The sequence below is a fragment of the Rissa tridactyla genome, chromosome 21 (assembly GCF_028500815.1).
Source record: "Rissa tridactyla isolate bRisTri1 chromosome 21, bRisTri1.patW.cur.20221130, whole genome shotgun sequence".
NCBI classification, from domain to species: Eukaryota; Metazoa; Chordata; class Aves; order Charadriiformes; family Laridae; genus Rissa; species Rissa tridactyla.
Genome location: NC_071486.1, coordinates 5,205,942 through 5,227,112, shown reverse-complemented (window position 1 = coordinate 5,227,112; position 21,171 = coordinate 5,205,942). Strand labels below are relative to the sequence as shown.

The 21,171-nt window shown below is 58.3% G+C and overlaps 1 protein-coding gene across 1 annotated transcript; it reads right to left on the bottom strand.

The window, feature by feature from the left end:
* Positions 1 to 1,708: 1,708 nt before the first annotated feature.
* IKBKE (inhibitor of nuclear factor kappa B kinase subunit epsilon) lies at positions 1,709 to 15,685 on the bottom strand. The gene is made up of 20 exons (XM_054181553.1): positions 15,343 to 15,685; positions 14,407 to 14,547; positions 13,800 to 13,929; positions 13,191 to 13,372; positions 12,716 to 12,876; positions 12,118 to 12,228; positions 11,684 to 11,863; positions 11,139 to 11,341; positions 10,224 to 10,288; positions 10,053 to 10,144; positions 9,186 to 9,287; positions 7,769 to 7,844; positions 7,558 to 7,670; positions 7,234 to 7,310; positions 6,933 to 6,972; positions 5,976 to 6,077; positions 3,965 to 4,061; positions 3,335 to 3,438; positions 2,990 to 3,061; positions 1,709 to 2,214 (listed from the first exon to the last, which is right to left on the bottom strand). The coding sequence occupies exons 1-20, from the start codon at positions 15,427 to 15,429 to the stop codon at positions 2,181 to 2,183; spliced, it is 2,169 nt and encodes a 722-aa protein (XP_054037528.1). The 5' UTR covers positions 15,430 to 15,685; the 3' UTR covers positions 1,709 to 2,180.
* Positions 15,686 to 21,171: the final 5,486 nt, after the last annotated feature.

The following is a 21,171-nucleotide window of genomic DNA, read 5'->3' as shown; positions in this document are numbered from 1 at the left end:
TCCCGGCTCCCAGGGGCTGGGGACAATCTCTGGGGACCAGAACGGCCACGGCAGGCCCCGACCCAGCTGAAGGCGTTCGGTTTAGCTAACGCGTGTCCCCTCCCGAGAAGAGGCTGGAAAGGGAACTGGAGGAAAGGTGAAGGGCAGAGCTGGGTGTTCTGTTTTCTGCCGAGGGACAGGTCCAGGCAGGCACTTGAGCATCAGTGCTCGACTCAGACACGTTTGCTTGCCCGGGTGATGGCCCAGCCTCTCCTGCCAGGAGCACAGTCATTCCCCGGGAGCTGCAGCGAGTCCCTCACCCTTGGACTTTGCTGCTGCCAAAGTCCTGACTCCCCCGTCCCTGCTCCAACCTGCGTTAACCGCGGCAGCCGGTCACGGTTTGCGCACAGGTAGAAACTGGGCAGACACGGAGGGAAGGGGTTTATGCAGGGGACAGGAATGAATCCAGACATTCATTTCTGCCGCCAGTGCAGCCCCCCAACCGCCAGACCGCGGGGCCAAAGGGACCTGTGCTTCCCACGTTTGCCACCCCGTGAGCATCATTAGTGCAGCCCCCTTCCCAGGGGGGAGGGCTCAGGGGGGCGGGGGCTCTACAGGGAGCCCAGGGCAGGGATTTATGTGTCTTTGCGCTCATGTGTGCCAGGCAGGGGTGGGAAGAGCCGAGGCAAAATGCTGCCCATCGGTCTGGCAGGAGTCCCCCGGGTGTAAATCCGCGTGTCTGAGCCCAGCTGGATGGGAGTCATGGCCCTGCCTGGCTCTGCTGCAGCCCGGGACGCTGCTCTCTGCTGCGCTACGGACGTGGGCTGTGGGATCTGGGTGACAACCCATAAATCACCCCGGGGACAGGCAGGAAGAGGTGGACGGAGGGCGGCGTGTCTGACTCGTCCCACAAAGAGCTCCTTGATACCATCGAACACTCACACTCCCGAGACCCCAGGCTGCCCGTATCGCTGCTCCGCACGCTGCTGCTGGCGAGCAGCTGACTCAGCCGATAACCGGAGGATTATGGCTCCTCGTAAAAACCAAGGTCAAAAACCAGCAGGAAAATCAGAGCACAATAACCACCCCTAACAAAGGGCTGGGTACAGCCCCGACGCGGAGCGCCGGGGTCCTTCCATAGCTCTCGATGGGCTTCGGGGGGGCCAATGGGGTGGGGGGGTAATGCGTTTCCCCTCCATCCTATTTCTCAGGAGTGTAACAGGAGTGAAGTGTTGGGCATCTCCTGCCCAGGGCAGCTCCAAACACTCACAGCCAGCCCCACAGAGCCCCTGCGTGTCCCTGCTGTCCCCGTCCCAGCTCTGCCACCCCGGCTGCTGTCACCTCCACAGCTCAATGCGTCCTTTCTCCCTGCGCGTTAATGGCAGGGGTGACTGCTTAGGATTCCTTTTCATCTTTCACCTAAAAGGCAAAGAAATATCCCTGCTTCCTCTTGCAGAACTGTGTCTGGAGAGGGCTCGTGGGAGCCCTATCGTCTGCGATTTTGCCTCGGCATTTAGTAGCACCCCCAGGTTGGGTGGCTGGAGGCACAGTTTCAGTCCAGGGTTGTTTGGAGAAGGCACACACCCCCACGTGCATAAACACAGAACTTAGTTACATTTATAGAAATGTACCAAAAAAAGAGAAGCCTCCCGCGACTTCCCACTCCCAAACCCGGGGCTGGGCTGGAGAAGCAGGAGGAGAGGCTGGAGCACCCACGGCAGAGCACTGGGACCATCCCGGGCTGGATCCGGTCTCTCACCCATCAGGCACAGCATCCCTCCCGCCCTGGGCACCTCCCCGCTCCACGGAGCCTCAGGGGGCAGAAGTACGTTAAAAAGTAGGAGTAATCTCTAAATAAGTAAGACAGCAAAAGATAATTTATCTGTCTAGCCTCTTCCTCTTCATCATCCGACATGGTGATACAGAGAAGCTAGAAAAACATGAAGTCCTTCAAGCACTTTTTAAAAGGAAAAAAAATAACCCCAATTTTCTGGTCAAACTTCCGAAGGCTCAAGGCTTGCAAGCCACTCAAAGCTAATGCTGGTGAACTGTGCAAAAGTGCTGGAGCGGAGAGGTAGGACACAGAGAGCTCCTCAAACACGAACGTCAAACACCTCCATCGCTCTGGACGCAAAGTGCTGTAAGTGTTCCCTGCTGTGGAAAGCGGTTTTGCTTCAGCAGCTGCAAATTCACCACGTCTCTCAAATACCGGGAGTGGGGGCAGCCCCACTTAACCTGCAGGGACAAAACCAGAGGCTTTAGGCTAGAGAGGGATCTCCCGGGCTCATGCAGCCCCAGAGTACAATTTGGGCTGGGCACCAATTTCTGGGCTTGTTCCAGTGTCTTTTGGGATAAGCTCTTCACATCAAAAGCATACCAGACCTTTCTTATCCCCTTATTCATAGCGGACATGCTGCAATAACACAGTTGGCCCTGTAAAAACAGGGCTGGGAGGAATCGCCGATTTCTTTTTTTTCGTTTTAAAACCTGATCTGAAACTCTGTGACATTTTGCTATGTGTATTCCTATTGTTGGTTTGCATTAGGATCTTCAAAAAACCTTTGCAGAGGAAGAAACCCCGGGGGGCGGGGGGAGGTTTGTCAGCAGTAGGATGCTGGGGTTTGCAGAGCGTTTCATCCAGAAATGGAAAGCATCCACTTCTCCGTGGCACTCAGCAGCTCCGGTGCTGAGCAGCACAGGAAAAAGGCTGGGAAGAGGGTGTAGACATGACATAGCATTTGCAGAAGATCATGCTGAAACTCCCAAGGAAGAAAAACTCTCTTCGGCTGCCAGATCGTGATGTCAACTTGGTGCCGGTAACACCCGCCGTGTGAACCAGCCCATGGGTAGCCGTGGTTGTGGTGGGCACCAGGTGCAGCTCCCCACGCCGGGGCTCATTCACCGACCCCCAGGGAGCCCCCCCAGCCCCACCGCCCCTTCCCAGGGCACGTCCTGCTGTCAGGGGCAGGAACCGCCGCTCAGAGCGGTGTCTCCGGCTGCTCTTACTCACCGCTCGATGATGCTGTTGTTGAACTGGAGATCACAAGTTACTGACCTCATCTGCTCCAGGAGCTCCTGCATCCTGCCGGGGACACAACCAGCCCCTTACCCCCATGCTGCTCAGCCCCCTGCTCCCTGCAGAAGGGCTGGCCGGGACACCCCGCGGGTCACCCAGGGGGGATGGCACCCGGCAGGGCCACGGGGTGGTGAAGGGCTCAACGCAGACTGTCCCAGCCCTGCGGACACCGAGCCCGTGCCCCAGCGCTCGCCCTGTCGCTCCTGCAGAGGATCCCGGGAAGTCCCGCTGCTCCCCGGGAGCCAGGCTGTCCGCAAAACCCCCTTCCGAAAGACTCACCGAAAAGCCATCTCCTGGCGTGCCTGGCTGAGATGGACGAGGGAAGGTGCGGGAGGAACTGGGGCTGGATTCTGTTTCTCCATCTGGAGAAACCTGTCCAGAGCCTGCGGAGATGGAGAGACGTGGCAGCCCCCGGCAGCCCCCGGCTGGTCGCGGTGGCCTGACCCTCCCTGCAGCCCCGCCAGCGCGGCGTGCCCACCCCCGGGCGAGAGGGGGACAAAACACTCGGGGAAATGACACCTGCGCAGTCACGCCCAGCACATCCGCTTCTTCAGAACATGCCAAATAAAATAACCAAAGGACCAGGGCGTCTCGCGGGTGGCTGTGCTGCAGCCCGTCAGCACGGGGGGAGCCGGAGGTGAAGCATCATCTTTTCCACTGCAGCAATTCCTGTCTGTTGGGCACGGAGTCCCCAGTGCCAGGCAGTCGGCGGGACCAGCGGTGCCCCTGCCGAAGGTTTACCCACTCCTTCCTCTGCTCGGTGGGGAAAAAGCAAGATCCCCAGTGTGGATCGCCCGGAAAAACTGCAGCAGTTTTAAAAACGCCCCGGTGTTGCCCTGCTCCTGGGGGGTGCTGGGAGAGGGGAGCAGCAGCGCTGTCTGGAAGCAGGGAGCATCCCCGGGCACCTACGCTCTGCAGGCAGTCCTGGCACTCCATCGTCTCCACGCTGCAGGCGCTGATGTGGTTGCTGAGCCTCTTCAGATGCTTCTTTACCTCACAAACTTTCCTAGAAAGAAAAACGATGACAAAATTTCCAGTCGACGCTCAGCAGCAGTGTGAAGCATTGCATCACTTTTCTTTTTGTCGGTGTTGTTTTATTTTTGCATTGCTTTCTGCAAACCTTTCTGGATCTGAGTTAAAATCCTGAAGGAATGCAAATGAGTCACAACAGCGTTGTAATTACGGCTGCAGCTCTGCTAATAGCCACGGTCGGCGAGGTTATACAAACAGCACTAACAGCAAATTAATTAGGGAAAGTCTTGCTTATACGAGAGACAGCTCAAGCCCATCGCTGCCGCGCTAATGCCCAGGCTGGTCCCCTCTGGAGGACGGAGCATCCTTGGGTTTGCGTTGCCTTTTCCACCCTCTGCTTCCACGTTTGAAGCGGGTGAAGGGCAGAAAAGTTCCCCCTCGTACCCCCTGGGGACAGTCCCTGCGGCAGCGCCACTGACAGCAAAGCCCAGAACAGGCGGCGCTGGGTGGGCTCTGCCGGGGGGTGACGCTGTGAGCAGCGCGTCCCCCCCTCGGCCTCGGCGGTAAATCCTCCTGTCATTTTTTGGGGGGGACCGACTGTCCCGTTCCTGCCAGGACAGAGGTGCCAGGCACCCGGCAGGAAAAACGTGAGTTGTATAAAAAAAGGGTTGGTTTGGCTTAAAAAAAAAAAAAAGAAGAATATTTAAGGTGACTGGTCCACCTCCAGCCCCCAGAAAAACAGCCATCACGCCACAAACCCTGGCTGCTCGCAGGAAGAAACTCAAAACAGGACAATTAAAACCGAAATAACAATAAATTAAAAATATCCAGTTGTGACTCACAATGCCTTCTCCCTAAGGACAGAAAAAAACACATACAAAAATACTCCAGAAAAACATCAGTTTTTTTTTTCCTCCCCGTGAGCAAAGGTAAAAGCCCTGCCTCGGTGCAGACGGGCTCCTGCGCTGCACGGGCCTGGGGGCTCGACACCCGGGGAGGAATCTCACCTGGAGACAAAATTCCCGCAGAAGCCAAGGGGAGATGTCACTGTCCCGCCATGGGACGTGGCGGGAGGTGACTGTGGGCAACAGCTTCTGTCCCCAAAGCGAAACCCGCCCGTGGAGGAGGGTTTGCAGCATGGAAACCCCCGGCTGCACGAGCTGAGGCTGAATGGGGAGAAACCAGGGGCAGGGGGCTGCTCCTGGGGCCCTCCTGAGCACCCGAGACAAATTTCTCGCCTAAAAACTCACCCTCCCCATCCCCCGGTAAATCCTATGCGGGGCTACTCCACGCCAGAAATAAGGGTCAAAAGCCGGTTCGATTCCAAGGCATTGTGGAAAACCATCCCCCTTCCGCCCACGCTGGCAGTCCAGGGGGATGGATGCTGCTCTCTAAAAGCAACCTTGCCGTAAAAATCCAATTTCTGCAACATCCTCTTCCCCCAGCTGCCTCCCCCTGGTCCCTGCCCTTTGCTGCTGTCGTGGGCAGTGGTTTGTGCTCAATCACTGCAAGGTAATTTGCTCTTTGCATTATTCCCCAAACGCCATTTAACAGAAAGTCATTCCTAATAAGTAGATCCCTCTGTCTCAATAGCAATTTTGTCCTGATAAAATAACCTCTTCCCATCAGAGAGCAAGGAAACCAGCCGCTTGAAGCCAACGTGCAAGTTTAGGGGGCTTTTTTTTTAAAAAAAACAAAACTTCAAACAACGGGGCAGAAATACACGGCACGGCATAAGAACCAGCGTGCACAGCAGGATTTCCACCCCTTTAGGGGTCCCTCAGCAGCAGTTACCAACAGCATCGTCTCTATCCGCATCCCGACCCTCGATCAATAGCAGAGAGCATTCGGAAGCCCCGGTCGCTGGTGGGTTACTGGGAAATCCCCTCTCCCATCCCTGCCGGGGCTCGAAAGCCGGAGCCCCAAAAGCCGGGAGAAGGGCTGGTACCTCATCCTGGTGCCATGGAGGGCCAGGGCCTCCTGGTACCGCTGGACACAGTCCTCCTGGAAAATCAACAGGACCTTCCTGGCCAGATGCCCTAAATTCACCCTAAAACCAGAAAAAAAAAAAAGAGAGAATGGTCTTATTTCCTTAAATGTGCAAAAATGAACATCCCAGTTCATGTGGCAGGAGACCTCAAGCTGGCTCCCCGGTGGAGGACTGGATGCTCAGGAATGGATTTTGCATCAGTGTTAATAGAGAAAACAAAGCCGAGTGATGACGAAGAGGCGAGGGAGGTTTCGGGGGCGGGGGGAGCCAGGCAGGGACCCCCGGGTGGTCACCCCCACCCCGCGGCACTTCTGAGAAGTCTTTGCCTTGGAGTTCACGGCAAGTGTCCAAGGTTGAGCAAAGATTAATTAACATAAAGGAGCCCCCTGTTAAATTTCACCCCTCCCGGTGCATACTGAAGCGTGCATTTTATTTCTAGCCCGTGTTAAATTCCCCTGGTTTCAGTGGAAACTGAAAGGAGGATTTTTAAAGGCACAAAAGCCATCAGACACTTTACTCCCACTGAAAGTCAAACAGATATGAAAGCAGGGACGCTTCCTAAATCAGCATCTCAGTGAATAAATGGCCGTGATCGGAGTCAGTGGGAGCAACAGCCTGAAATGGGCTTGTTCTCTGCAGTCTCACACGGGGATTTGGCCTCAGAGCAACTCCCGCTCCCCAGGTCTGCAGAGTTTTTCTCACATCTTCGTCTGAAATAGCCTGTAGCTTGAAAAAGTTTGCTGGGAAAGGTCCTGCCTCCATGAATCGTCACAGAAGCCACTTATGGGTACCCTCTCCCAGCGTCAGTGACCCAGGAGCGTTTTGCATCCCCCGAGGATTCAACGGGAAACACCGAAGGGCTCCCCGGCCACAGCGTGGGGCCGGTCTGGGAAAGGGGAGAAGTTTGGGACTTACTTATCCAGCTTGTGTATTTGCTCCTCGTTGTAGCCCAGCCCTGGGGAGGAAAGACACCGGTCACCTGCCAGAACGCACTCCACGCGTTCTGCTGTTAATAACCCAATAAACGGGCAATTTCACAGCACCCAGAGGCCACTCAAGGGGCTTTTCAGGGCTGCAGCCCCTGGGACTACCGTCACGGCACAGAAATAACTGCTAAACCTGGCAAACTGAAATCATTCATTTTTGCAGGGGGCAGGGACCTTCCTGCTGTGTCCCTGCGCCTCGTGTCCCCGGGGCCGCCGTCCCCGCCACTCACGCAGAGACGTCCTGGCCTTCTTGAACTGCTTGTAGATCAGCTGCATCTTCTCCAGGCAGCACTCGATCTGCCGGATGCTGGGATGGGGAGAGGGAAGGAGGCGTGAGGCCCCGCCCGAGGAAGGGGACGAGTCTGGGGTGAAATTAGCACTTTGGGGGGAAATCCAGACACGCTGTAACTCAGGGACGCTGCTGCTACCCACGTCTGTGTCTAGGGACAGCACGCTGTGTTATACGTGTTTGGGAGCACGCGGCGATGTCCGCCCAGCCCAGCTGAGAACAGCCCCGCGTCGGCAGGGCTTTCGGTAAAGCTGGCGCTACAAACCTTTTGTCTTCGTGCACTTGTTGCCTGTGCTTCACCAGTTCGGCCAAAATCCCGTCCAGCGCCCCTTGCAAGTCAAAGATGTTGTGGGAGCACTGAGAGAGCTCCTCGGCGACCTGCGGATGGGGAGGAGAGGTTGGGGCCGGCGGCTCCGAATGCTGCCCCGACCCACGGATGCTCCCCATCCGCGCGGATGCTCCCCGTCCCCGCTCACCCTCTGCAGCCTTGTCTTCACCATGGCCACATCCTTCAGAGCCGGCACCCCGCTGCCTGCAGGAACAGCCTCGTACCTGAGGAAAGTCAGAAAATATCTATTCCCTAAGAAGAATACAATCCAGAGGCGGCCGTCACCTGGCAAAGAAAATCCATCCCGTGGCGGAGGCAGCGTCAGAGCCCCTGGGGGAGCCGGGCGGAGGTTTGCTCGGGACATAACCCTGCATCCAGGGTACCCGATCTGAGCCACAAGATGCAAAGTGCTGATCCGGGAAAAACTCGCCCTGTTGTGTCCAATTTGCTCCAAAATTGGTAGCTTCATACCCACTGGCTTTACGCCAGATCAGATGTTGTCTGCCTCCCTGCAGCTGGTGCGAGAGGGTAACGCCGAGCGCTGCAGGCTGGCGAAGTCAGCAGAAATCCTCACCCAGCCCGTGTTGGAAGGGATGGATAAGCCAACAGCCCCCAGCTGCAGCATCCTGGCACTGCAGCCCCGCGCTAATCCGGCTGAAGCCAATGGGAACCATGTGTCCCCGTCTTTTTAGATGAAATGGAAATTAAGGGACTTGCTAAACTGAAAAGAATAAAAGAACAGCAACCCAGGAGCAAAGAATTTTCCACTACAATAACAAAACAGAAAAGCAAAATAACGGTGAGTTACTTTAGATGAAACAGGTTCAGCTTCCCCGGGGCAGCGCGGGTGGGAATGGGCGCAGCGGTTACGGTGGGGACGGCCCAGGGCTTCTCCGTAATTCAGCCTCCGGTGAGTGCTCCATTAGTGGAGCCTCTTCAATGGCAATAAAAGACATCTCGCTGGGGACGGTGTGCTCAGGCGGGATGCCATCCCGGTGGGAACGCAGCGCGATGGGCTGCGGCTAATCCCTGGCACTGCCCGGCGCTTCCCGCGCTCCGGGGCTGTCTGCAGGGAACGGGGTCAGCGATGCTGGGCAGACCCCGGGGACCTGGCAGCTGATGCCATCTTGCCTGTTGTTTTAACTCTGCTGGCAGCAACAGCTCTTTTTCCCTTTCCCACCAGCTGGCAGCAGCCGCCCTGCCTTCTCCTCACATTTATTTTGTGGCTCATGGGCTGTAAGAGCCTGAAAACCCTGGAGCAGGAACCGGAGAGCGAGGACTAATTCTGAACTCCCGTGAAACCAGGGACTGATCATTAAAAACTGAAGCAAAGATGGAAAACCAGCCAGGGCGGCTCACTTCCCGCAGTCTCCACATACAGTGAAAAAGCCTTTTACCTTCCAGCTCCCAGCTTATTCCTGGAATTTTACTTATTTCTGATTATCGAGGCACCTTTGAGAGTCCTACACCTTATCTGCAGCAGCCTCGGGGCAGCGCCGGTGCCTGCCCAGCCCAGCGCCCGCATCCCCGCGGCTGCAAAGCTGCCCTGGCCCAGCCACACTTACAGCACGAGGGTCTTCACCTCAGTGACCTGCAGGCAGGCGAGCACCGCGTGAGCCCCTCTCCTCTGCTCCAAAATCCTCAAGCACTCCGTTTTCAGGTTCCCGCTGCCAAGAGAGAAAACAGCCCATCCAACGCGCGCTCCCCGGCGGCCTGACCTGCATCCCGGGGCCGGCCGCGCGTGGCGGGGGGTGAGGATGGGGCTGGTGGCTCCTCTCTGGCTGCTCGTGGGAAAATGGGGGCTGGATGCAGGTAAAACTGGGTGCAGCTCCCGGGCAGGGGGGGGTCTCCCCCCTGGGCACTGTCCCGACACTGCACAAGAAGCTCCTGCCCCGGTGGAGATGGGTAGGACGGTGAAAATGCACGGTGATAACAGCAACAGTAACATTATTATTGTTGTTGTTGTTGTTGTTGTTATTATCAATTGCTGTTTTAATAATAATAATAATAAATGCTGTTTTAATAATAATAATAATAATAATAATAATAATAATAATAATAATAATAATAATAATAATAATAATAATAATAAAAAAATGCTGTTTTCCTCAGCATCTCCTGAACTGAAAAGAGTGACTCAAAATTAAGAAGTGGGGACAGAAGCATCCTCACAACACTAAGAGGTATCTTTCAATAGGTCCAGCCCCCTCACAGCCTGGCACGTGTGTCCCCCGTGGTGTCCCTGGTACAGGGGGACACGCTGGACATGGTCCTGGTCCCCTCCCAGTACCCTGTGAGGTGGTGGTCCTGCCCTCTCTGGAGGTGGCTGGAAACCCAGGAGCGCTTTAACTCCTCACACACAGAGCTCTGGGTGCTGGGAAGGGACAGGTCGCCCCACCGCTGCCCGCCACCGCGGTGTCCCCGGCACTCACATCACCCAGCGGAGACCTTTGGCCAGCAGCTCCCGGCAGCGCCGCAGGGCCTGGGCGATGCGCAGCGTCTGGTGCACGGCGCCCACCGCACTCTGCAAAGCAAAGGGCACTGCCAGGGGCTGCGCCTCGCCGACGGGGCTGCCCCCTGCCCACGCTGCCACCCCCGCCTACCTTGGCTGCGCTGCAGTCGGCCACCACGTCCACCTTGGGGACAAACTTGGGAAACTCAAGTGCCGCTGGAAAGACAGACAGCGGTCACAGAATCACAGGCTCACGGGGTGGGAAGTGGCCTCTGGAGATCATCCCCTCCAACCCCCTGCCAGAGCAGGGTCACCCACAGCAGGTGGCACAGGAACGCGTCCAGGCGGGGTTGGGATGTCTCCAGAGACGGAGACTCCCCCACCTCTCTGGGCAGCCTGTGCCACGGCTCTGCCACCCTCACAGCAAAGAAGTTCCTCCTCATGTTGAGATGGAACTTCCCATGGTCAAGTCTGTGCCTGTTACCCCTTGTCCTGTTGCTGGGCACCACTGAAAGAGCCTGGCCCCATCCTCCTGACACCCCCCCTTGAAGTATTTATAAGCGTTGATAAGATCCCCCCTCATTCATCTTTTTTCCAGACTGAAGAGACCAAAATCCCTCAGCCTTTCTTCATAAGGGAGACGTTCATGGCCACGGGGCTTTGGGGACCCCCCCAGGACATCTCACACCCACCGGAGCCAACCCCGCAGCCGCTTGGGATTTCGCGCACCGGAGCAGCTGCAATGCTGGAAGCTTAGTGCAGCCCTCCAGGATGTTTCAGAAATGTGGACTATGGCGCGAATATGTGGACTATGGAATACGTGGATTAATAATATGGACTACGAGTATGTGGACTAAATGTGGACTATGCTGCTTGGCAGGCAGCCGTGGAGCAACAGTACACGGCAGGGGAAAACTGCCCCCAAACCTCCTAATCCTGCTCCAGCACCATCACCCCTGCACCTCCCGCTCTGCATGGGTGTCTATTAGGATAATAATTTAAGCAAATCTCCCTTATGGCACCCACCCCGCGCGCCGTGATGCATCTCCAAGCCAACGGTACTCACGGTCTCTGTATCTGACTCCCACCACCTCTTCTGGCTGCTCAGCGGAGCTCAGCAAGGTCAGAGGGTTGTGCTCTGTGGTTGTGCAGAAATTATGAGCTTGTAGATTAGGATCCAGTTCATACAGATGACCTTCAAAGAAATATTCTTGGTGGTGAGGGACTATGTTTGTTTGTTTGAAGACAGCATCCAAAAACTTGGTGGTACTGAAACAAAAAAGAAACGAAAGGGTGGGGAATAAGCAAGGTGGTGAGCACTCAGGCTTCCACCGCTTTAACAGCCTACCACCCTCTTCTTGCAGCAAAATAACCCAGATGGTCAATGGGACCCCTCGGACAACCTCCCCGGGGGTCTGCGTGTGCCATGCCAGGAGCTGACAGCTGCTGGTTGGTGCACTCCCCAGCAAAGGATGCTTTGAACCTGGTATGTTTTAACCTGGTTTAACTGGGGTGCAAAGGGAACAGGCGCTCCCCTCTTCCGAAATGAGGGGCTGAGGCTCCTGAGCTCAGTTCCCAAATTCTCTTTCAACAGGGCCTTGGCATCCTTACGTGTTGTAGGAGTGGATGTAGATGCGATGCGAGGAAGCCTGCTGCAGGGAGAAGACGTCAACCACAATCCTGTGCAAAATGTCGTTGGTTTCCGCAAAAAACTGGTCGAATCCCCAGCATTTCTCCTGATCCGCCTCCAGGATGTTAGCCAAAATGGGTATCAGCTGGTCCTTCAGCCCCCTGCGGCAGCAGAAGAAGGGATGTTTGCACAGACTGGCATAACCCTGAGCCACAGGGACCGCACCGACGGAGACGCTGCCCTGTCTTGCACCCCCTTTTCCCCGCTGTAGAGCAAAGACCTGCCCCAGAGCTGGGACACCTGCAGATGAAAAGCTCCTCTGCCTCGTTAGAGCTTCCCGTGCCGTCTGGGGTGGGACGCCCCCTCCAGCCACGGTGCCAGGACGCGGGAGCTGAGCCCGGGAAGGGACACTCACGTGGAGAGGCGGCAGGTGACGGGCAGCTCGTAGCTCCACTCGATGCTCCCGTTCTCCTGCCTCTGGACCCCCGCAATGGCTCCGGGGGGCTTCTCCGTGGTGATTTTATACCTGTGGAAAGGAAATCGCTCGCAGCTGAAACGAGCCAAGTGACCTCTGGTTGGGCACCACGTCCCTCGGGGTCAGCAAAGAGGGAAAGGGCTGGGAAAGACACAATTCACAGAAAGAAAAAAAGGCACAGAGGGAAAATACTTGAAGAAACAGTCAAAAAAGTTTCAAGCAAACATCAACCCTGCCTCCTCTTCCAGCTGTTTAGCCACTAAGTCACGAGGATGCATTTTGAGGCCAAACGCGGTAAATGGGGCGCAGATCCCTTGCCACAAGCACATGCACCCTCTCCATACCGCAATCAGCCACGGGCTACGTTTCGGGGCTTTCAAGGCGACGGGGGATCAAGTGAGCTGTAAACTACAGCTGACAGTCCCAGGGTGCTGCTGGCGTGCACCAAGCCACAGCCAGCTTGTCCTGCAGCCCCCAGAGCCACCAGCCATGGTCCCACCTCCCCAGGCAGCAGCACCCAGCCGGACGTGGTACCTACATGGTCTCCTTGTTCCTGCGAGGTCCCCCAAAGGGGACAAAGGGGAGGCTGCCGGTGGCAGCGTGGTAGAAGGTGACTCCGATGCTCCAGAGGTCGACGGTGACGCCGTACGCCTTCTGCTGCGGCTTGCGCAGGACGGCGCGCTCGTACATGTCCGGGTGCTGCGGGGGTGAAGCAGAGAGCGGCGCTGCCAACGCGGCCAGTGGGGCTGCAGCCGGCATCGAGCCTTGGCACTGAAAACCGACCGCTCGCTTTGGCCTCTTCTACCGCTGGAGCCTCCAAACAAAACGTCACCTGCAACTCTACCACAAAAACGCTGAGCCCCCCCATCTTCGAAAAATGTGGCCCCTTTGGGATTGGGCTCTCCATGACGCTGCTGCTCTCTACAGGTTGCCCGGCCGTTGGAGGGAGGGATGGGGACCAGCTTCCCCCACGGCTCCCAGGGACCACCAGACCGGCGACACGCTGCACTCACGAGATATTCCTCCGTCCCGTAGACAGACACAAACTTTTCATCATCATCCAGCTCCCGGGCGGCCCCAAAATCCGTCAGCTTATAGACGCTCTGCCCGTCTTCCCCCATCAGCCGCATGATGTTCCCGGGTTTGATGTCTCTGTGGACAACGCCGTTCTCGCGGAGGTGGTTCATCCCTGCCACTGGGCACAAGGGGGAAGGCGGTTTGCTCCAGTGGGGTTTGTTTGAATGTAGGAGTGTGAGAAGGGATGGAGAGGGGACAAGATCCAGGGTTGGTTGCCCTTAAACGGGGACCAACACGACTTCAGAGGAATGGAGAGCGTGAGCGAGCAGACGGTGGGGCACTGCCCTCGTGCCCCCCCATCGCAGGGCACAGCCCGTTCCCACAGCTGCTTCCCGGAGCAGCTCTGGGATGAGAAACCAAACCCTCAGGGCTTCCCCCGAACCCTCAGGGCTTCCCCCTGAGCTCACAAACCCACCCCAGGGCTGCTGCCCACAGGGTCCCACCAGCACCGGGATGTCCCCAGCCCATTTCTTGTCCCCGGGCTGTGCTCATGGTGGCTGGCAGCTGCCCGTCTGGGCCGGGGGCACGGGGAGCCCCGCACTCACCCACGCACTGCAGCACGATGAGGAACTCGGACTCGGGCAAGCCGAAGGCGTTCGCCGGGTCCTCCAGCACGTTGAGCAGGCTGCCGCTCGAGCAGTACTCCATCACCAGCACCTTCTGCTTGCTGCTGCCCTGTGGCGAGGAATGGCTGTGAGGGCTCGGCCAGCCCCATGTCCCAGCCGGTGGCCTGTGCCCCCCGCCAGGCAGGACCAGGTCCCCTCCCTTTGTTAGTGGGTCCCTGGGTTTCTCCTGCTCGGACAACCCAGAGATGGAGAATCACAGAACCGTGGAATGGTTTGGGTTGGAAGGGACCTTAAAGACCATTCAGTTCCAACCCCTGCCCTGGGCAGGGACACCTCCCACTAGACCAGGTTGCTCAAATGTCCCCGCTGTGCTACACGCTTGGCCAGGGGACGACAGCAGGTCACATCCAAGCTCTATCCCAGTGACCTAGTGCCACCAGTGCTCCCAGTGCTGAAGGGCTGGTGTGGAGCCAGAGGCAGGAGAAGGCAGCCCGGGACGTCCGCTCGCCTCCCACAGCACAGACCAGCTGCCCCGCGGGACTGGCCCAGTCGTCACAGCGGGTTTCCGAGCTGAGGTCCCGCTTACCGTCTCCTCCACGGCAAACAATTTGACGATGTTCTTATGGTTCAGCTTCCTCAGCATCTCGAACTCTCTCATCTGGACCTCCTGGGGCCGGAGGTAGCTGGCATTATTAAAGACCTTCACAGCAACCAGCTCCCCTGATTTCTGGGAAAAGAGGAAAAAGAGAAAAAGGAAACGGGAGGTGATGCCATCCATGTCCTAAGCAGCTCCGTCAGCTGCATTACTGCTCCCGCGTCCCGCTCGGGATGCAAACTATGCTGACGGTACAATGTGTGTTCTGAACAGGGGTCCCACGGCCGGCGTTCTCCCCACTGCAGAACCAAACGGCTGTTATTCACCTCCCTTTGCTTCCTGCCCCTGCAGCCCCTGTGTGAGACGGTGGCGTGTTTGCTCAGCTTCAGAAAAAGTTTGGGGCTGGGGCTGGAGCTCCCCCCGCTCCCCGCGGGACGGGGCTGTTTTCAAACCACACTGGAAGCCGAAGCCGCCTCTGTGGCCCCACCGCGCAGAGGCAGTTTGCTTCAACACACTTCAAAGCCCGGCGAGGCGGAGAGTCTCTATTCCAGCCCTGGCAAGTGTTTGCATGAAATATGCAAATCACCAAGGACGGGGTTTTCAAAACCTCTGGGCATTCCCCCGAAAACAGCTTCCTCCCCCCCGCCATGCAGGGCAGCGCCGGCGGCCGGCGAGCAGGACCCGGCCCCGAAAGCTGCTCTCCCCCCGCGGGACCGAGCCGGTGCCCGGGGCTGGGCGGGGGAAGGAGACAAATGAAAAATGAAAATAAAACCCAAAGCAGCCCCCGACGCTGCTGGCAGCCTCCGTTCTCCAAGGGAGCTCTGGGGAGGGCGAGCGGAGGGGAGCACGGGCATCCCCATGCCGGGGGGCAGGAGGGCTGGGGGGCACGGTGGCTTTGGGGTGGCCATGTGTGCCCCCCCGACTCACCTTGTTGCGAGCTTTGTAGACGCAGGCCGTGGCGCCCTGGCCCAGGAGGTCCTCGGTGCTCCAGAGGTAGTTTGGGGTGCTCTGCATCTCCAGCAGCTCCTCCGCCGCCAAACCTCAGCCTTTATCCGTCCTCGCCTGGCGATGCCCGGGAGAAAATCCGGGCGCAGGACATTCCCCTGGGCAGGCGGCCGCCAGCCCCCTACCTCGCCGGCAGCGAGCGGGCAGCACCGCGCGAAGGGCTGGGCATGGACGGGGCCGTCAGCGCTGCCAAGAGAAACCCACCCTGTTGCCGGGACCTGTCAGGGCCAGCAGCGAAACACTGACAGATGCAAAAACAAAAAAAAAAAAAAACAAAAAAAAAAAAAGAAAAAAAAAATTACCAGCAAACAAACGCGGGGCTGCAAGGTGGCGAGAGGCACCTCCCCGCCCCGAGAACAGAAGCCTATGGGATTGCAAAACCCGCGCTGCAAGCATCAGCTGCGGCGGGAGGAGGAAATGCTTCAGCTTCCTGCTCGAGAAAAAAATTCCCAGAGTTGCAGCCGTCCCCGGGGTGCTGGGCTCCGCAGCTGCTCCGCTGGCCCGGATGGGCTCCGGCAACAGCAAACCAGCCACCGCGATTCGGGAGGCAAATCAGAGCTGGACCCGCGTCCCGGGTCTGTGGCCGGCCTCCGTTAGCCACACTGGGTGCTGCCCACGCGGGCTCCCCACGGCCCCGACACAGTCCCGGTACCTGTGGGGCAAATATGCAATTTTTGTCATGCAAAAAAAACCCAAACAACAAAACCACGCTGCAAACAAGCAATTTGCAGTGCTCGGCCCCAGCTGCCCCAGCGCAGGACACAGTCTCGCATGTCGGGATGCGTTTGCGACGGGCTGTGGCCACTGTCCCTCTTTATGGAGCCACTGGCTGCTCTGGGTGGGTGCCCACAAGCCGTGCCCGCGCCAGGGTGGTTCAGCTCAACCCATCGACCTCCGAGAGCTGCTTTGCAGGAGTTACAGGTCCCAGAGGCTTCCCACGTCCAGCTCCTTCAGGACCGCAGCTCCCCGTCCCCAGGGGCAGCCCCTGAGCCTGACCCAGGAAAAACTGCTCAGAATAAAGCACAGAAAAGGAGGGAGGAAGCAGGTGCAACCAGAGCAAACAGCCCTGATCCTTCCCCCGCCTCAAACCCATCCCCCACGTGTGTGAAGCAACGGATCTGGCCCAGCCCCGGCGGCTGCAAACGCTCCCAGAGGGTTTCAGAGATGAGCAAAGGGCAGAGGGAGATTTCGGGGCATTCCTCGGCTCCAGCCATGGCTGCGGAGCCAGGATCACTCCCACCGGGAGTCACGCAGCGATTCAGAGTGATCATCTCAGCAAGAGAAAGCGAAGGTGGCCGTGGCAGGGTGAGCACCGCTGCTCCCCACGTGAACACGGACACTGTCTGTCCCACGCCGTCAGCGGGCAGCACCCCACGATGCTCACGGCAGGGCCACGGCACAGTCCCACCGGGAACTGAATCCAGAGCTACAGCAGTGCCTCCATGGGATGTCCCCAGAGGGGGACCAGAACCAGCCCCAAACCCTCGGCACCCAGCGCTGCCGGGGCGAGAGGCAGCAGGGAGCACAGGCAGGGGCTCACAGCGCGGGCAGGCAGCTGGCAGACGGGATGCAGGGCAGGGCGCAGGATGCAAGGTGGGATGCAGGGTGGGATGCAAGGTGGGATGCAGGGTGGGATGCGGGACGCAGGGTGGGATGCAGCGCGGGGTGTGGGATGCAGGTGGGATGCAGGGTGGGATGCGGGATGCAGGTGGGACGCAGAGCACTCAGGGCACACCCTGGAGCCTGTGCAGGGCAGAGTGGGGCTCCTCACGCCCCCGGCTCTCCTGCCGGCCGAGAGGCGCCTGCGCCTCGCCTTGCCCAGCCTCAGCACCAGCAGCCAGGCTCCCACCGGCAGGAATTATTTCAGGCTGGTGTGGACGTGTGTCTGAAGGCCCTGTCCTCACAAAACGAAGCCTGCAAAGGTACGTGAATAACATCAGCGCGTGGTGCATCCAAAAATCGATACGATGCTTCCCCAGTCTGCACACAAACTCTGCACCTAGCTAGCCTGCTAATTACTGCTGAGCTTCATTTCCCAGCCACGTGCGAGTCTGCTTGAGAAAGCCGTGGGGAGCTGCTGAGCTGCGGGCCTGTGGGGCAGGGGCAGGATCTGTGGGGCAGGGGCCCTGCCCGGCGTCCCGAGGGGCGTCTCGGGCTGGCGGCGGGCGGCAGAGCTCACGACAGCCCGCGGCTGCGGCCGCGCAGTGACGGGAATCCAACCAAGCGAAACCTCAAGTCGCTTTTGATCAATGTAATTTTGCTGCAGCTCCGCCAACAGGAAGAGCAAGGGACGGGGTGGCTTCTCGACGCCACTTCCAGGCTTATTTTCCGTGCACGTGGCGACTGCGCCCTCCAGCCTGTGCCTGTCCCCCCAGACGGGCCCGTCGGTCCATCCACACAGCTCTGCCGAGCTCTGGGTGCAGATGCAGCGTGGCTGGGCTGCTGCGTGATAACCCCCAACTAAGCAGACAAAAAGATCGTTGACGTGAGCTGGAGATGCTGAAGAAGCCTTTCCCCGTGCAGAAGGAAAACACAGCTCATTTCTCATCTCAGGCTGCACTGAAATTGTAGACGAGAGCAGTTCACAGAAGGAAGAGGGGCAAGTAAGACTTCGGGAGGGAAATTCCAGCCGAGTTTCTTCTAGACCTGCCCACCCGCGGGTGCAATGGTGCATCGAGCCCCCCGCGCTCACCCCACGGCCCCCCCGGGCTCCGCAACCTCCGCTCCTGCCCCGGAGCCCCGGGAGCCCGTGCTGGGACGGCGGGAGAGGGACGGCCCCTTGTGCCATTCAGCTCCCTGCTGCGAAGAGAAACTGAAACAAAGATATTTTTTGTTAAAGGCAGAAACCCCAGACTCAGGCGTTTTCTGAGACTTTGAACCCGTACGCGTTGCTTTCACCGATGGGTGAGCAGATTGGGGCTAGGGAGGGGTAAAGACAGACAGGAAGGAAATAATTAAAATATTTTATAACACCCAAAACAGGGTTATTTTCAGGTCGTGCTGCAAGTCTTTTCATACAGTTCTCCACAGCCATGTCTGAAAGGGAAACCGACAGGCACCTTGATGCCGGGACGGTGCCAGCCCTCAGAGCGCGGGGGCTCCCGGGCGTCCCAGTTCCCCCAGCTCGCCACAGGGCCAGCCCCAGGGGACATCCCAGTCCGACCCCCAGAACTCACCCACCGGGTTTTGCCCTGTAACAGAGCCCAGCTCTTTTCAGGCTCCCTTATCCCCCTCCTTTTGCTACCCTTTCAAATTTTACAGCTTATTTCCTTTCCCCGTTCGCCCCAACAGCAGGTTTTCTCCTCCCCGTTTCAAAGCTGCCGCCCAAATCCCGCCGGACCGGCTCAGACTGTTCACATCCACAGTCAGGGACCAGGAAATCCCACTTGGCCCCGAACACGCAGCGAGAGCCGGGGCTGCCACGTGCCCGCGGGCAGCAAAACCCTGCGGGTGCTGCGGGTGCCCGACTGTAGCATCCGGGAGAGCAGAACCACGGCCTTGAAACCAAGTTTGTGATAAAAATGATGGTTCCAGCTGGTGGCAGCAAAGCCTAAAAAATAAAGGCCGAGCAGGGACGTGCTCTGCCTGCAGCAGGGACCTTGTCTTGGGGGGCTTGGGACAGAAACGGGGCGCAGGCATGGGAAGCCCAGGGCCCCGGTGCTGTCCCCACACTGTCCCCGGGACAAACCTGCTCCTGGGGACAGGCTGAGCGCGGGACACGTCCGTGAGGGACGGCCGTGGGTCCTGCTGTGCTCGGAGACCAGCCCCAGGGACGGCCTTGGCTGGGGACACCGGTGGCACTGGGCTGCAGGCTGGGAACACACCAGTTTGCACACCCAGTTACACACCAGGTCACGCACCCGGCCTGGCCACTGCCCACAGCCCAGCTCATCCCAGCAGAGCCCAGCAAAGCCAGACCCAGGCACGGCCTCGCCGCGGGTCCCATCTCTTCACCATCAGATCCCGCGGTCCCACCCAGAGCATCGCCATTCCCTCCCTCACCCCCCTCACGAGCGACCGAACCCTCCCGTCTCGTACCGCTGCACGCGTTTATCTGTTAACAGCAAAGAGGTTTGAGAGGGGAGGGTCAGAGCTATCCCCAGTTTGGAAGAAATGATGCCATCAGAAGGGTTTAAGGGATTACCGTGTCCTCCCCTGCGCGGCTGGACAGCAGCGACTCATGGAAAATCAAAAATCATTTGTTATTTGTGTCACCCCACTACCTTTCTGACTCCTATTTCATGCTTTAAAAAAATAAAGAAACAACCACCAACATGCCAGAAGCCACCCGTGCCCCCCAGAAATCGATGGAGACTAATTGAAGGTTCATCGGGATGGAAGGGAAGCAGGCTTCACCCCGGCCGTCGGCAGATTGAGGACGGCTCCCGGCTCCCCTGGCCGGTCCCAGAGGAGGCAGAGCCCAGGGAGCAGCACTGGGGCCATCCCAGGACGGGCCGGTTTTGGGGTCTGCGCTGCGGTTTTGGTTTAACGCAGATGCGGGGCAGAACCCCCCACCCTGCGCGGGGGGGCTGGCTGAACCCCTGCCAGCCGCAGCCGGCACCGGGCTGGCAACGGCACATCTGCAAAGGCAGATGACCAAAGCACCGTGACAGCCTCAAACCGCAGTCCCCAGATGAAAAAAAATTAATAAAATATTACTTTGTGTACTAGAGGCACAGGTCTGTCCCACCTTGCTGCAAAGCAGACCTGCGACTCTGCAGAAAAATGAGGTGGTTTTTTCCCAGCAAAACAAGCTTCTGCAGCAGAGATCTGAGGCACAGGGGGCAGAGATCACCGAGCAGTCGCTGCCGTGCCCACGGCGGGTGCCCAGCCTGCTTTAAGGCATTTCCATCCCGGCTTTCCAGCTCTTCAACCCCTGCAGCAGCTGCTTTTATAGGGGACATGGGCCCAACCAGCACGGGGGAAGTGGCCGCCAAAGCCCCCTCCTCGCCCTGGTCCCCAGGGAGCGCAGGGATGCTCCGTCCCCGGGGAGCGCGGGGATGCTCCATTCCCAGGGAGCACAGGGATGCTCCGTCCCCGCAGGAGCTCAGCCCAGCGACGGTGGGGTCGGTTGTCCCCAGCTGACTCCCAGCACAGCCCAAACCAGCTCGGTTAAACATCAAACCTCAGCATAAATAATTAATCCCTTGAAACCTAAACAAAGAGACTCCAAAATAACAAACGCCTGACACCGTTTCCTCACTGTGCTCTGAAAAATGCTCATTGAAAAACTGAGATGGGGGAAAGCCAGTAATAATAACAGTCCAATCCGTAATCTCAATCTTAAATCCTCTTTCCCAGAGACAGGCGGAGGCCCATCCTCTCCAGGAAAACAATGAAGATTAAGCACTTTTAAATCAGGTCATTGCAAGGGAAGTTTGTGCTCTGCCAAATCCCATGGTTACTGGCAGGTGTGTGCGGGCCCAGGGCGAGGAAACGCGGGGCTCTGCCTGTGGCTGGTGGCACCACACTCATGCCACTGCTTCTTCAGGTCCCCTTTATCGCCCTGCTCCTGCCCCGCTGCGATCAAGCCCCCCACGAACCACACCGTGCATTTCTGCCTCCCGCAGATTCCTCCTCATCTACTTACCAGTGCCAGGCGCCAGCCAAAGAAAATTCCCAAGGGTTCCCCAAAAGCCGCAAAGTCGGTGTCGCCCGCCGAGGAAGGCGCCCATGGCGATGCTCATCCTCCCCCTCGCTCAAAGCCAGGCGCCCGCAGCCACACACTCGCTCCGTACGTCGTGTCAGGAT

Bases quoted from the DNA above. Each gene is read 5' to 3' on its own strand.
- IKBKE (XM_054181553.1), bottom strand. From the start codon at position 15,429: ATGCAGAGCACCCCAAACTACCTCTGGAGCACCGAGGACCTCCTGGGC. The intron at 14,548-15,342 runs GTGAGTCGGGGG...CTCTTTTCCCAG, and splicing joins TCTACAAAGCTCGCAACAAG to AAATCAGGGGAGCTGGTTGC. The intron at 6,973-7,233 runs GTGAGTGGCGGG...TTTCCTCCCCAG, and splicing joins GAAGGCCAGGACGTCTCTGC to GGCTGGGCTACAACGAGGAG.